The 14,295-nt window shown below is 53.8% G+C and overlaps 1 protein-coding gene across 7 annotated transcripts in view; it reads left to right on the forward strand.

The window, feature by feature from the left end:
• Window positions 1-14,295, forward strand: part of SFXN5 (sideroflexin 5) — a 108,024-nt gene that overhangs the window by 74,733 nt on the left and 18,996 nt on the right. For 3 of the 7 annotated variants that reach the window (XM_001488626.7, XM_023618896.2, XM_070236243.1), the window contains exons 11-13: window positions 5,263-5,378; window positions 7,413-7,498; window positions 13,732-13,849. In XM_001488626.7, the coding sequence (XP_001488676.1) occupies window positions 5,263-5,378; window positions 7,413-7,498; window positions 13,732-13,849 (320 nt within the window). Of the gene's footprint in view, window positions 1-1,466; window positions 5,379-7,412; window positions 7,499-13,731; window positions 13,850-14,295 lie in introns of those variants that run through there. The other 4 variants (XR_011426373.1, XR_011426372.1, XR_011426374.1 and 1 more) reach the window with 4 other exon arrangements.

A 14,295-nucleotide genomic window follows, 5' to 3' on the forward strand; every position in this document is an offset into this window, starting at 1 on the left:
GCTTCCTTCATGGTTGTAGGATGGCAGCAGTAATTCAGGCATCGCATCCAGAACCCACTGCTGTCCAGGGGACAGGCCACCTGTTCTTAGCTGGGAGGAGACCTTTCCCAGAAGTCCCCTACAGACATCTCTCGTTGGCTAGGATGGGCCACATCTCCCTTCCTAAATCAATTACCGGCAAGGGCAGGGTTATCACAATTGGTTTAGACTAATCTTTTGGGAGTAGAACAGCTATTGGGAGTCGGTGACCCTCCACAGATCAATATTAGTAGCCCTTTGTCATATATAATAAATATATTTTCCCAGTTCCTCATTTATTGTAACATGGTTCATAAATAGGTATCAAACGCCGTATTTCTCAAGTCTAAGATGGCTCAGTTATAAGAGGCATGAATATAATGGCCTTTCAGAAGAGGAGAGAACTATATTTCATGTTCATTTGACAGAATAAACAAGCATTCGCTACATATTCAATCCAAGTCACGTTCTTCAATGCCACAGAGCTGGAGTCTCAGCCTTTTTCACATCTTCCGATTCTCTTTTGGACGTTGGTGGTTAAACCCAGCATCGTGGCCACCACTGCTTTTGGTAATCCCTGCCTCTAATCGTGACCCTTTCAGCCCCTTTTAAAGTGTAATTTCAAAGCACATAAAAAAATATTGGGAATTTTTTGTCTGCATTTCCTATATATTTATACTTGTGGTTTCCTTTTTTTCTTTACTTGAAAGAAAAAACATTCCTGAAGTTAATCAGCTGCTTTACGAAGTTTCTGATATAGAGATGCCTAAGTGTAGGACCCGTGAATAGGTCACGCCAAACCCTGCTGGCTGGAACGTTTTCAGGATCTACTTTGAGAAGTTTGGCAATTGTTTTTCACTTTGTAGGCAAATAAAGCATGATTATGTTCTCATTATAAAACTGCAAACCGTATAGAAAAATTTAGGGGAAAAAAGTGGAAGTCCTTCAACAGTCCCTAATTGCTGAATTTAGTTCCCTTCCTCAAGGGGATCGCGCTCTGAGGTGTAAACCTCCCAAAACGTTACCTGTGGATTTATGCACACATATGTGTGTATACCAGCCACAAGGTTTAACATTCAGTAAACCATCCTGTACATAATCAGTAGCTTTTTTCATATAAGTTTGTCTTGGAGATCTTCCCGTGTGAGTTTCCTAATGGTGGACATTTAGGTTGTTTCTAATTATTTGCTCTTACAAACAGTGCTATAATTAACATCCTTGTAAATGTCTCTTTGTGCATATGGGCAAGCATTTCTTTAGGGTAGCTATCTATGGTTTGGCAATTTCTGCTGCCTTTAATTGCATTGCCTGGTAGCTGGCAGACGATCTTCTGCATGTACAATAACTTTTCATGTCCGTGCTCCATTATAGTGTAAGTTTTAAAAAGATGTTTTAGGCAACAATTAGGAATCTAAGTTTAAGTTCAAATTCTGTCTGGATTGTTGTAGGCAGCTGAGGTGACACTTGAACGAACAGATACCTCTACACATGGCCAAGTTCACCCATGCATAGGCAGTTGTGATGGGGAGCAGGTAAGGTTCCCCCCATTGTAAGGCACATCATGATTTTTAGCACATTAAAATATGAGAAAATGCATCTTAGAACAGAGGACTTATGGTATTTTATTTTCCAAACGAATAGCCCATTGCTTTGCCTCTGTGTCTGAACGGTCCTTGCCCTGCGAGTTAATACAACTGCTTTACCACAGCCTCATTTCCCCTACTGGTGGGTGTGTTTCTGGACTATTAACACCATCGATCTGTGTGTCTGTTCCTGTGCTGGTTCAGGGGGCAAGCTCGCCTGTAGTCGTCTTTTTGAGAACTTTCTTGTGCATGTGTCTTTCTGCCTACTGCTCTTTCTTCTTCCCTACACTGTCCCTTTCACGCGGTGCTTCATTAGTTGTTCACAATCTGCATGATTTTGCACCGCGATGGGTCTGATGTAAGAACACCTGCAGCAGTGCAGAGCATATTTTCCTCAGGACTTGACACTGAACTTGCCATCAGTGTGAAGCAATCTCTCTCCCTCTCTCTCTCGCTCTCTCTCTCTCTCATCCTGTGACATCTCCCAGCATCGCTGCTCCAACATCAGTTACGCCTGAGTCTTGAATGGTGTCAATCTGAGTTGAAAATGTGCCAGCTTTCTTAACATTATCACTAACAAACTGCTTAATTAACCTGCTGGTAGTGTCAATAATAGATCTTGCTGGTGGGCTATAAAGGAGACCCATGGCCCATGGTTGGTCTCTCTCTCCCTCTCTTTTTCATTTGCTTAGGCTCTCAGTGTCGGTGTCTCCAGAGCTGTACTTGCCAGGAGTGGGATGGGAGGGACCAGGGAGGGTTTGAAAGGAATATAGCAGAATTGAAAATTCTAGATGAGATCATGGAAATGAAATCACTGAAGCAGACTGGCATTCTCGGTGCTCAAAGGCAGGGATGGCTAGTAACCTGTGCATACAGCAAGTGCTCAATAATTGGACTACCAGTGTACACAGTTGAGAGAAGAGATTAGAGGGCATGTGCCATTGGAGTAGGCAGTAAGAACTGTGGGTTTTCCGAGGGAGGAGGCTGGGGGGCGCCATCATTCTGAAGCTTTTAGGGTTTTCTCTGTCTTTTTTCCATGCAGGCAGCTTAGATGAGAGGGGAGTGTTGTCATCCCAAAAAGTGTTCTGGAGGGGCTTGTCTGAGGGGAGAGAAACTGGGTTTTCAGCTCATTTCAGGCTTTATCTTTCGTCTCAAGTGGTTTTGTATTTGAACCAAGTCTTGCCCTGTCCTGCTGTGGTTACGTTGCACATTTGGAAATTGCAGAGAGCAAGCGAGGTGCCACCATGAGGCTGGGCAGGGGGTGGAGTTCACAGAGTGTCGGCCAGCGGCTTCTAGCTTTAAGCAGATGCTCATCCCGTGGACCACATTCCTGTAGCCTTTCCCAACCTGGAATGGGGGGGGTGGGGGGGGGGCGGTTCTCTGAGGGCAGAGACTGATGCCTTTCAGGACAGAAAACGCCAAGATCCTCTCCAATGGTTTTGTTGGCCCTCCTGGGAACTGAGGGCCTGGCTGTCCCAGGAGCCTGAGGGATATAGAGCATTCCTGCCTCCACTAGAGGGCGTGTCACTGACACAGAGGCCAGGTGCCCCCTTCCCAAGGCCACTCTGGGGGCCCTTGTGGGCCCTGAGCCCTGGGAGCCCCTGGGGCTGGCAGGGGCTTACCTCTGAGGGTGAGATGCAGAGTTAGGGTCGGAACCCAAGCCCAGCTGGGCCAAAACCCAGGTTCCCAACCTCTCCTCCTTTACCCCAGACTCAGCTTCCTAATTCTCTCAGTCTCTGGATGTATATAAGACAAGTTTTTCAACATCAGCACTACTGACATTTTGGGCTAGATAATTCTTTGTTGTGAGGGCTGTCCTGTGCATTGTAGGATGTTTAGCAGCATCTCTGGTCTCTGCTCACTAGATGCCACTAGCACTCCCACTACAGGTCGTGATAATCAAAGATGACTCCAGACGTTGCCAAATGACTCACAAAATCGCCCCCACTTGAGAGCCATTGTTTGAGACAGGTGAGCATGCCTGGTGTGGGGACAGGAGGGACCTGATGCAGAAGAGGTCTGCCCGTGGTTACCACTGCAGCTGAGTGTCGTGTGGAAACGCGAGAGCTCCTCAAAGATGGCATATGTGCTGTAAATACATTTTAAAACTGCCTTTGGTTCCTGCTTTTCTTCTCCAAAGACTGCAGAGCATCTCGGTCTTCCCCTCTGTTTGTTCCACCTCCCCACTTTATTGAAACGGGAGACTGAGGCTCGGAGACCCCCAGAGTCTTGAGCCGCCCCTCACCTGCAGACCCCTGTCCCACAGCAGTGAGCACCCTGGACCACTCTGCTCCCTAGCGCTGGCTCGGGCACCAGGAGCATCTGTGGTCCTCCTCCCACTCCACCTGCCCACGAGGCCCTGCCGCCCTCCAGTTCCCCAAACCCCGGTGCCCCCCCACTGGAGGGAGTGGGGAAGCAGCAGGTGTTGATGCTAATCAGCGTTCACAGCCCAGAACTGCAGTCGCTCCCAGGCTCACACACTCCCCAAAATTAAACACTCATTATACAAAATTAATTGACATTAATTAGCAAAAATTAAAACTTTAAACACAGCAAAGCGCTTTTGGGGGAGGAGTGAAGCAGGCGGGCTCCACATTTGTCACCCCCCACTCCCCACCCGCCCACCACCCCCAAGTCCCCCCACTTCCATCCTGGAGCAGGGCTGGAGGAGTTCAGGCGAGGTCGGCACCAGTACTGGCCCTGGGCCCAGGCCCAGCCATGTGAGTCCCAGGAGAGAGGAGCCAAAAGAGCCTCCCTGTGCTGGTCACCAGATGATGGGTGGCCCACAAACTCCGGGATCCAGCGCTTAACTGAGGAGCCAAGAACCCTCCCCTCTGCCCAGGTCCCCATGATCTCAGCTGAGATTGGTGGGGCATGGCCAAAGAAGGAAACTCAACCATCTGAAGCAAGAATGTAGGAGGTGTGCCTTTAGCTCTGCCTGACCCCCCCCTCCCCCAAATTCTCCCATCTCCTGGGTAACCAAAAGACTGGGCACTGTAGCCTTTCAGCTTTGTCCCACTTTGCTGTGTGACCTCAGATGTCACCCCCTACCCTGAGCTTCAATTTTCCATCCATATGATGAGGGGGTGGTGCTGGGTGAACACTGAGGTTCCTGCCTGCTCTGGCACCTGCTGTCAGGGAAGCAAATCTCTGGGATCTTGATTCACTCAGAGGAACAAGGGACTGAATGTAGAGGGCTGGCATTTGAAGAGGATGCCCAGAAAGGCAGCCCTAGGGACTGAGTTGCTGATGGTGGAGCGTCAGGAACTAATGATGCATCTTCAGGCCAGAGAGCCCTCCCAGATGGGCATCCACTTCGCCTGCCTGCGGGGCCTGCTCCCGAGGAGAGGCAAGCAGCATCCTTGATCGCTGGTCGCTCTCTAAGCCCCTGAACAGTTTCCCCTTCCTCCCTAACACTCGTTATTTTCCACCGTTGCTCATCAGGTTCCCGAGGGCCCCCAAGTCCCTCACCAGGCTGATAGGCAGATGAGCAGCAGAACCACACCTTTGCCCACCGCATTTGAACTCGGCACTTACTCAGAACCTTTGTTGCCTGGGGTAGGGAGGCCGGGCTGAGGGTGGAGCCCAGTAGTCTTCTCCAGCAGATGGAACGCCATCCTCACCCCTCAGTCCTGCTCCCTGCTCCCCTCTCTCTCTCCAGCCAGTGCCAATATCTGCAATGTGGTCCTGATGCGGTACGGGGAGCTGCAGGAAGGCATCGATGTCCTGGATGGTGATGGCAACCTCGTGGGCTCCTCCAAGATTGCAGCCAGACATGTGGGTCTGCCCAGGGGCTCAGGGGGTTGATGCGGGGCCAGGAACAGGAGGGGGTTGATTTTCCATAAATGTTTTCATTCTTCAGGGGCTGCTGTCCACAGCATGCCCTCTGTGTCCTCTGGATCTTTCCTTCTCACCCCGTCCCCACTTCCCATCTGTATGTGCCCCAGGCCTCAAGATCTGGTCCCAGCTATGCCTGTCCCCTCCAACCACCCTCTCATCACCACTGTGAAACACCCCATCTCTTGTCCCAGCCCCTCAGGACCCAGTTTCTCTGATCTGTTAATTGGTGAGGGCAGAGGAACCCCCCGACCCCACTCCGAGCTTGCTTTCTCCTCCCCAGGACCTAGGGCCTTGCTCCCTGGGCCTTCATATCCTCTTGGGTAAGAAGAGGAAGCCTGGGAGTGGGTGGTTTGTGGTTCTGTGCTAACAGGCCCTTCTGCGGGTGATACCTCCCCGGGGACTGAGTGTGGCCCAGGTGGAGGGATTCCAAGCTTGCAGGAAGCCACAGGGGTGGATTGGAGAAGAATATTTTATTATAAGAAGGCCTTCTTTTACTTGTGGTTTCACCAGCCTCACCCACTCTACCACTTGTAATTAAAAAGAAAAAATTCCAGTCTGTGCATCTCCCTATGCTTTCCAGCCTTTATCCTAATGGCGATTAGTGGCTTGTCCTGCTCTGGCCTCCCGGTGCTGGGACGGGGAGGGGTCAGCTATGAACATTCACCTCTGCTCCAGCCACTGTCCCTCAACAGCTCCCACATGGGGCCCTGAGTCTTCCTCTGTCAGTGAGACCTTCTCCACAGCCTCCAGTGTGGGCAGACCCCTCTCTGTCCCTGTCCTCCCCTCCCCACTGGTCTCAGGGAAAACCTGTCCAAGGCTTGTGAGGGGCACCGGGCTCAGGGGTGCCAATGTCAACACTGCATCCTCTGCTTTCTGCAGTGGCTCTGGGTCCCTGTCATTCCCTTGCCTGTTCAGGAGACTGGAGGGACCCTTTCCCAGGCCTTCCTGAGGCTGATCATGAAGGACCCAAGCTCCTGGAAGAAATTTTCAACCCTTAGCCCATCATCACAGGGGATTTGGCCTTAGTTTCCTGCCTGACCCCAACCTATCCAGCCCTATCCTCTTCCCTGAGTGGCTGTGAGGGAGGCTGACCATGATAACTCCTCCTTGTGGACCAAACAGCAGGGGACCCCAAGCTCTTCTGCAGCCCCAGGCTTCCTTTGGCCTGACTGGTCAGCCCCTTGCTGTCCGGGGGAAGCCTCCAGGGATCCATGGGCTACAAGCCATTCCTGGAGCCTTCTCTGAGGGGCGGGAGCCCGTGGGGTTAAAGGAACTCCCCACAGTGACCGTCAGACTGCAGCACTGCCACTGAACTGTGCCTTGACCGAGCCCCCAGCCCCCGGAATCCCAAGGGAGCCCCTGTAGGAGACACAGCAGACATGCAGCAGAAGCATTTCTCCCTTACAAAGCCAACCTCTTGTCACTAAGAAAGACTCTCATCCAGAGCCAGGAGATGCAAGATCTTCCAGATCTCTGAGTTTAAGGGATGTCAAAAAGAAAGAAAAAGTAAATCCCAGAATTTCTGTCCTCCCTCGGCACCATGAGTCTCACGTGGCTCAGCAGGCCCCAGCTGTTTGTTCTGGTCCTTCCAGCGCCTGTTTTGTTTTTAGAGCATCTCAAGTCCTCCATATGCTTCCTCCCCAGCCTCTGCACCCTGCCACCGAGGCACCTCCCTGGGCACAGGCCCCTTCCTGGGGCTGCTTCTGTGTTGCCACCCCTACCCCCCACATGGCAGGTGACAGGGATCTGCTCTTTTCAAATGCATGTGGTGGGAAGCGGGAGTGGTGGTGGTGGGGGGGGCTTTTTCTGTTGTTGGAATACAGCTTCATGAACAATTCCGTGAATTATTCCATTTGGCCAGATGTGCTTAGCAGCAGTACACACACCTAAGAGTCTGGGGTGGGGTTTGTTGCCAAGTATCTGTCCCCCACCCAGGACCCCCACTCACCACAGCCTCTGCTTGACCCTCAGGCCCTGCTGGAGACGGCGCTGACGCGAGTGGTCCTCCCCATGCCCATCCTGGTGCTACCTCCGATCGTCATGTCCGTGCTGGAGAAGTAAGTTGGGGCAGCCAGCACAGAGGGGCCACCATCAGGGAGGAGGGGGCCCCGGAAGGGGAACCGGCTGGCCCTGGGCAAGGGACTGAGGAGGAGCTGGCAGCCCTCCCTGCCCTGATTTGTCCAGACTCTCCCAGGCAGGCCAGCCCTGCTCTAAGGAGCTGGCGGTTCTGGAGTGTTGCGTGTCTGTATGCATGTGTGTGTGCATGTGTGTTCACATGTGCGTGTGTGCGAATGCGCTCTGTTAGTACATGGTGCAGGACCAATTGTGAAGAGAGAGTCTGAGGAGTGTTGTGGGAAGACTAGATGTGGGGCCAGTGCTGCCCCTTTGAGGCATCCACCATAAGGCAAATCACCACCTCCTTGAGCCTCAGTTTCTCTGTTTATAAAATACAAATAGTCCTAACTCTCTGCCTCCCTCAGAGGGATGTTCTGAGTACATATACTTGTCATGACTGTAGAGAAATAAAGGAAGACAATGATAACCATGATAGAGTGATTCTATTAACTAATGAGTGTGAAATTGAATCGTGGCGACGAAATGCCGCTCGAAGGAGAGGCTGAGCAGGGAGGGGGCCTGCCAGTCTTCATTGCAGGTTTGGACAGGCCCTGAGGACTAGGGTGAGTCTGGGGGCCGGGCAGGGAGCAGGGCAGGGTCTCGCTGGGGAGCAAGGTGAGTAAAAGCCTGGAGTGCAGGTAAAATGAGGCCATGGCGCCCTCCCTCTTGGGGGTCTAGCCTGGGAGGGGGCCCCTCAAGGCCGTGCTTGGGCCAGGGGGCAGTGCAGGATGAGGACAGGGTGGCGGCACTCCACCTGGGGCTCTGGAGCAGGGGCTTCTCCCCAGTTTGGGGACCTTCTTGTTCCCACAATATGAATTATAATAATGGCTAACATATATTAACTATTCCTACATCCTGGTCCTCTCTCAGCCAGGCCTATGCCCAAATGCCATCACCTCGATGAGGCCCTCTCGACCACCCCATCCAGATGACAGCCACCGTTACTCCCTCGCCCCTGCACTGCCGTATTTTTATTCACAGCACTTGTCAATCTCTGAGATTCTCTCATTCTTTATTATCTGTCTGCTCCACTAGAATGTAATCTCTATGGAGACAAGTCAATTCCTTGCTTACTGCCCTGCACAGCATCTAGCACAGTTCTGGCCCATAGTAGATGCTCAGTGTTTGTTGAATGAATGAATAATCTGATTAGGTGTCAGAACAGTGCAACACACTATGATATCCCCATTTTACAGATGAGGAAAGGAAGGCAAACAGAGGTTATCTCATCTGCTTGCAGTCATACACTAGGAAATGTCAGAGCCTGGAGTGGCCCAGGAATATGGCTGCAAAACTGGGCTCTTCCTACCGCAGTGGCTGCCTCTTGGGTCTTCAGATCACATCACGTAATCAGCATGTCTTTGGGTCCTACCCTGCGTGGAGGCCGGGGAGGAGCAGATTTGGGGGCCTGGCCTCAGAAAGCCTGTATTTTGATAAGGGAGATGGGCATGACCCACACACGGGTCAGCTGCATTTGAGACCCTGGTGGTCTGGGCGCAGCAGTAGGGGGGCTGGTCCAGAGGACAGGGGCTGCGGCTGACTCTGAGAGCAGGGGAGGATTCTGTGGAAGGGAGTGCTTTCTGGGCAGGGTGTGGGCCTGTTGTGTGGACATTGAGGAGTCCAGCGTGACAGAAGCAAAGCATGCTCGTCAGGGCCAGCTGAAGAGGGGCCCTGTGTGCAGTGAGGAGATGATTCCTCCCTCATTCTAGAAGAGGGGTGAGTCGAGGGGTGGGGTTACCTGAGCAGGGGTGTGGCACACTGAGCACTGAGATTTAAGAAAATTAATCTTGGGGCCAGTCGGGTGGCATAGTGATTAAGTTCGCGTGCTCCACTTTGGCAGCCCTGGGTTCATAGGTTCGGATCCTGGGTGCAGACCTAGCACTGCTCATCAAGCCGCGCTGTGGCAGCATCCCACATAAAATTGAGGAAGATTGGCGACAGATGTTAGCTCAGGGCCAGGCTTCCTCACAAAAAGAAAAAAAAATTAATCTTGTATGGAAGTTGCAACATTAAACAGGACCTGGGAGAGTAATTGCTGTTGTGCCCCTGACCCTTGTATACGTAGCTGCCTCGTGGACTGAGTCTGTCCCCAAATACCAGCGACTGCAAGTAGACACAAGGAGACCACCAGGCAAATGAGGAAGGTAGGACTTCTGTCTTCAAGGCTCCTGAATCCCGAACCTGGAATTTGCTGGGGAAAAATGTGGTCTGTGATGCCTTCTCGGCTGGCATCTGAGTTGGGTTTACAGAAAATGGGGTGATGGTTAGTGTTCCATTGTTCTGGGGACTTAAATTCAGCCTTGGGAGGCCATGGGAGGTGATGGGGCATTGTTCTAGTTCTGAACCTCCCGGGCCTGGGATCTGCTCAGCTTCTGGGCTGCCCTGCGTCTGGCTTGCACACCTCAGATCTGGCTGCGTCAGACCTCAGGGTCTGAAGAAGCCCCTCAGCAGGGTAGAGCCAGGTTAGCCGCTCAGTTCTGGCCGCCTTGTATTTGGTTGGTCCTTCCCTGAAGCTCCTGAGAGGGTCTCTGGGGAGGAGAAAGAGTCCAACCCGGGCTTCCCTAGGAATATCAAGATGAACTAGACCTGGTTTGTGCCCTCAGACTTACTCACCTCGCATATATCCAGGGAACTGCAAGACTGTGAGGCCGGAGGGGCAGGGCACCGTAGCAGCGCCAGCTGAGACTCCTGGTAGGAGAATAAAATCTGGGTTCCTGCTCCCCCACTTTTGAGCCAGGCTGGTCCAGGAGACTTCCCTCAGCCTCAGTTTCCCACCTGGAGAATGAAACCCCTGCCCCTTTCCTGAAGGCCCTTGGCTCTTTGCAGGGGCCCCCTGAGCACCCCGTAGCCTTTCCAAGCAGGGGTGCTGGGGGCAGGGCCTCTGCTGAGGAGGCTGAGGGGGGCAGCAGCCCCCACCCTCAGGGAGCCCCAGTTGGGTGAGGGAGTCAGGACAGCCAGGGAGAAAAGACAAAAGAACACTTACAAAGCAGTCTACTTGCAAATTAATGGAGCGCAAACTACAACTGTGCTCCAAGTGCTGAGGGAATGCACAGCAAAGGGCAGACAAGCTGTTGTGTGGCTGCTGAGGGTGAGGCCTGACTTGCTTCGCCTCTGGCCTCGGTTTCTCCTCTCTGGAGGAGCACTCCGAGATCCTCCAGGTCCTGGGTTTCCTGCTGAATAAGAGATGTAGGAGCCCACACGGTCAGGTTCCTGTCTCTGAGACTGAAAGGAAAAGATTTGTCTCAAGTCAGAAGCAGAGGAGCCTCCATCCCCAGCCCAGAGCACAGGGGTGCACATGCCCTCCAAAACACACACACACACACACACACACACACACACGCACGCATGCACACACGCGCGAGTGTGCGAAACATCCCCCCTCACTTTCCCTTGGGCTGAGGGCTCACATTCCAGCTTCACTGTCCTGAGGCAGAAGCTGGTTGGTTTTAGACCCAGAGCTGGGAGATCAGCGCCCCCCATGCCACAACATAATCCCCCCAAATGTAGAGGCAGGTGCAGTGGCTCTCTCTCACCAGCCCTGCATCCCTGGCCCTGGAGTTCACCCTCGCTCCCAGGCTGGGTCTCAGCTGGGTTGGGGTTCCGCCGCATCCTCCACGGTGGTTCCTGAGGCCGCTCCCCAGCCTCCCTCATTCCCTGGAATCCGGGTCTTTCCTTTCTCCAGGCATTCGCACATCTCTCCATCTGCATATTTTAACTCCCCCAGCTGCCTTTCCAATCCCTCCCTGCCATTTCCCTCTCCTCCTCCCCTCCCCCGTCCTGCTGTGTTCACTCTCCCGCCTGCTCTGGGCTGGGACATCAGAGGCTCCTGTTTGGCTGCTGTCTCGGGCCTGCCTCCTTCCTGAGTAGGGAGCACAGGCCAGGGGCTTCCTGGACCCCTTTCTCAGTGGGGACTTCAGCCAGCCACTCCTGAGAGAGGAGCCAAGGTCACAGCCCCACCAGAGTCTGTCCTGTGTCCCCGCCAGAGTTCCCAAGGATTGAGTCCATGACCTGCCCCACACCTGCCAGGGAGGGAGCTTCACTCTTTCTCCCTGTCACCTTCCTTGCCCTCAGTGACCCTCAGGGCTGTATCTCCAGAAACTTCACACCCTCCTGGTCTGATCCCCCTCAGGGACTGAGGTCCCAGTCACTGCCACCAGGGCAGGAGAGCAGCTCCACTTTCCACAGCATCTTCAGAGCTGGGACTCCGGGCCCTGCGTGCAAGGGTGGAACCAGCCCATGGGTCCCACCTCCCTGTCCTGCTGGAGAAGGTGATCTGAGCTGAAAAAGATCTCAGGGCCCATCTCAGCCTGACTTCCGGCCTCTCCATGACTCCATGGAAGCCTCCAGGAGGCTTTGGGCTGAGTCCAAGGGAAGTGTGAGGCTCCCCTGGAGGAGAAGGAGAGGATGGGGCACTGGACTGAGGTGGACAGGATAGTCCAACGGGCTGGAGCTTGATATAAGCACCTTTGTCCTGCTGCTCTTAATCCTGAGGAAATTCCCCTCCCCAGTAGCTCAATTCAGGCTTCATTCAACAGCTGAGCAGATCTGGGGTCCAGGCAGTTGGAAGGGCTAGCAGACCACCCAGCCACCGGGATCCTCCCTCCTCCCTGCACGCAAGGAGGGCCAGAACCACAGCAATAATCATGGGCGCTTCCTGTGCCCAGGCCTTTTACTTGCGTAGAATTTACAAGTAATTGGGCTTATTGGTACCTTAGCAGGAGCATCCTGGGGTTGGGTTTCTTAGAAGTGTGGTTGGGGATCAGCTGTTTCAGACTCATGGAGGCCTGTTCGAAATGCAGATTCCCAGGTGTACCAACTGGATTAGGATCTCATGGGGGTAAGGGGCCCTGCGAGTCTGCATTTTTAACCACCTGCCTAGACACTAAGTTTGAGAACTGTTGCTCCCGGTTTTGCTGTCTGCTCAAGGCCAGGTGCTCTTAGGATTCTTGTCCCAGGAGGTAAAGGTGGTGTGGGGTTTGCCTGCCCCCAGGAGGGCCTCTCCTGCCTGTGGCCTCAGCCAGCCCTGCTCCAGAAGGGGAGGGGCAAGAGCCCCGATTATATCCCCTTCACACCAGGAGCCAGTCTCAGTCCCGTGGGGGCCAACACAGTTGCCAAGGTCAGATTTAGTGCCCACCCAGCATCCCCTGGCAAATAGTTCAGTCATCCATCTTGCTGGCACATCCCACCCCCGGCCTCCCCAAGTGGAATGCTTAGTGGTCCCCACCAAAGGGCCTGCTGGATTATACAAAACGTAAAGTTCTGATGGACAATACGGAAAGGTGTATTTGCCGGCTGGTGTGGCCCTCCATCTGTCTGGAGAGCCTGTTTTGTCATGGAGCTGGGGGACCCGGGGCCCTGGAGGGAAGTTTTTCATACCCCTCTCCTGCCCAGGGATCTCACCTCTGAAGCTTGCCAGGGGGAGTGGCTGCCAGCTGTGACATGCTGGTGATGAAGCTGGCAAAGGGTCCGGAAGGCAGGAGCTGGGATCAGCATGGGGTGACAGCGCTGGTGGGGAGTCAGGAGTCCAGGCAGCAGCCCCGCGGGCCTCCTGCAGACTTGGCCTTGGCACTGGGCAAGTCGCTGCCCCTCTCTGTGGCTCTTGGATTGAAGTTGACCAAGTAGGCATGGGTGTGTTCTGTTCCCATACACAGAAGAGGAACATCCCCTCCCAACTGTGTGTATGTGTGTGCAGGTGTGTGCCTGTGTATGCGTGTGTGTGTGTGTGTGTGTGTGTGTGGTTTGTCGCCTCCCCTGGGCTTGGCATCTACTCTGGTTTGTTTGTTATTTCTTTTCGTGCTGACTTCAAGGACGATCTTACTCTCCTGGGTGTCCCCGAGGAGCAGGAGCTGACAGCCTCCTCTCTCGTCTCCCCCACATGTGGCCTTCTTTGCACAGGGCTGGACACATGGTGGGGTGGGTGCCCACAAATCCTCATTTATGATTTATGGTTGAGGCTTCAACTAGCCTTCAGGGCAGGGCCTGGGGAGAGGGATGCCAATTGGGGAAGGCATCAAAGACAGAATTCCACCACAACTATTTAGACACGGGCTGGCACTGGCCCAGAACTGTGCTGCCCTGGCCCTGGGACTTGGAGTGGCACTTGGCATGGTAGCTAGCGGCCCACTCACCCTGTCTTCTGGTCTCACGGGGCTCCCTCCTTCTGTCTCCCTCGAAGGACGGCTCTCCTGCAGGCGCGCCCCCGGCTGCTCCTCCCTGTGCAAAGCCTCGTGTGCCTGGCAGCCTTCGGCCTGGCCCTGCCCCTGGCCATCAGCCTCTTCCCACAGATGTCAGAGGTAAGTGAGGGAGAGGCGCAAGGGCAGGACAGGGAGGGCCAAACGGTTTGGCCATTGATTAACAAATACTTATTCAGTGCTGACTGCTTAGCACTGGGCTGGGCACTGGGGTCAGAACCCTAGATGAGACTGGCCCAGGCTCTGACCTATCGGAGCTGAGGGTCAAGCAGTGAACACAACGATGAAACAGGGAATAGCAAATGAAGGTGAGGAGTGTTTGGATGGGAGAAGTTCAGCTGGCTGTGGGAGGAAACAGTAAGGGGCCCAAACCGAGTCTAGAGGGAAGTGGCATTGCACCAGGCCTGGAGATGGGCTGCAGTTGGCCAGGTGCATAGGGGGTGAGGGGACACAGAGGCTGGGCTCACATGGTGGGAAGGCTCTGAGGTGAGGTGGCACACAGCATGTTCCAAGAGCTGAGGAAAGTCTGGAGCAGAGAGTGGAGCAGG

Source organism: Equus caballus, chromosome 15 (genome assembly GCF_041296265.1).
Source record: "Equus caballus isolate H_3958 breed thoroughbred chromosome 15, TB-T2T, whole genome shotgun sequence".
In the NCBI taxonomy this organism is placed as follows: Eukaryota; Metazoa; Chordata; class Mammalia; order Perissodactyla; family Equidae; genus Equus; species Equus caballus.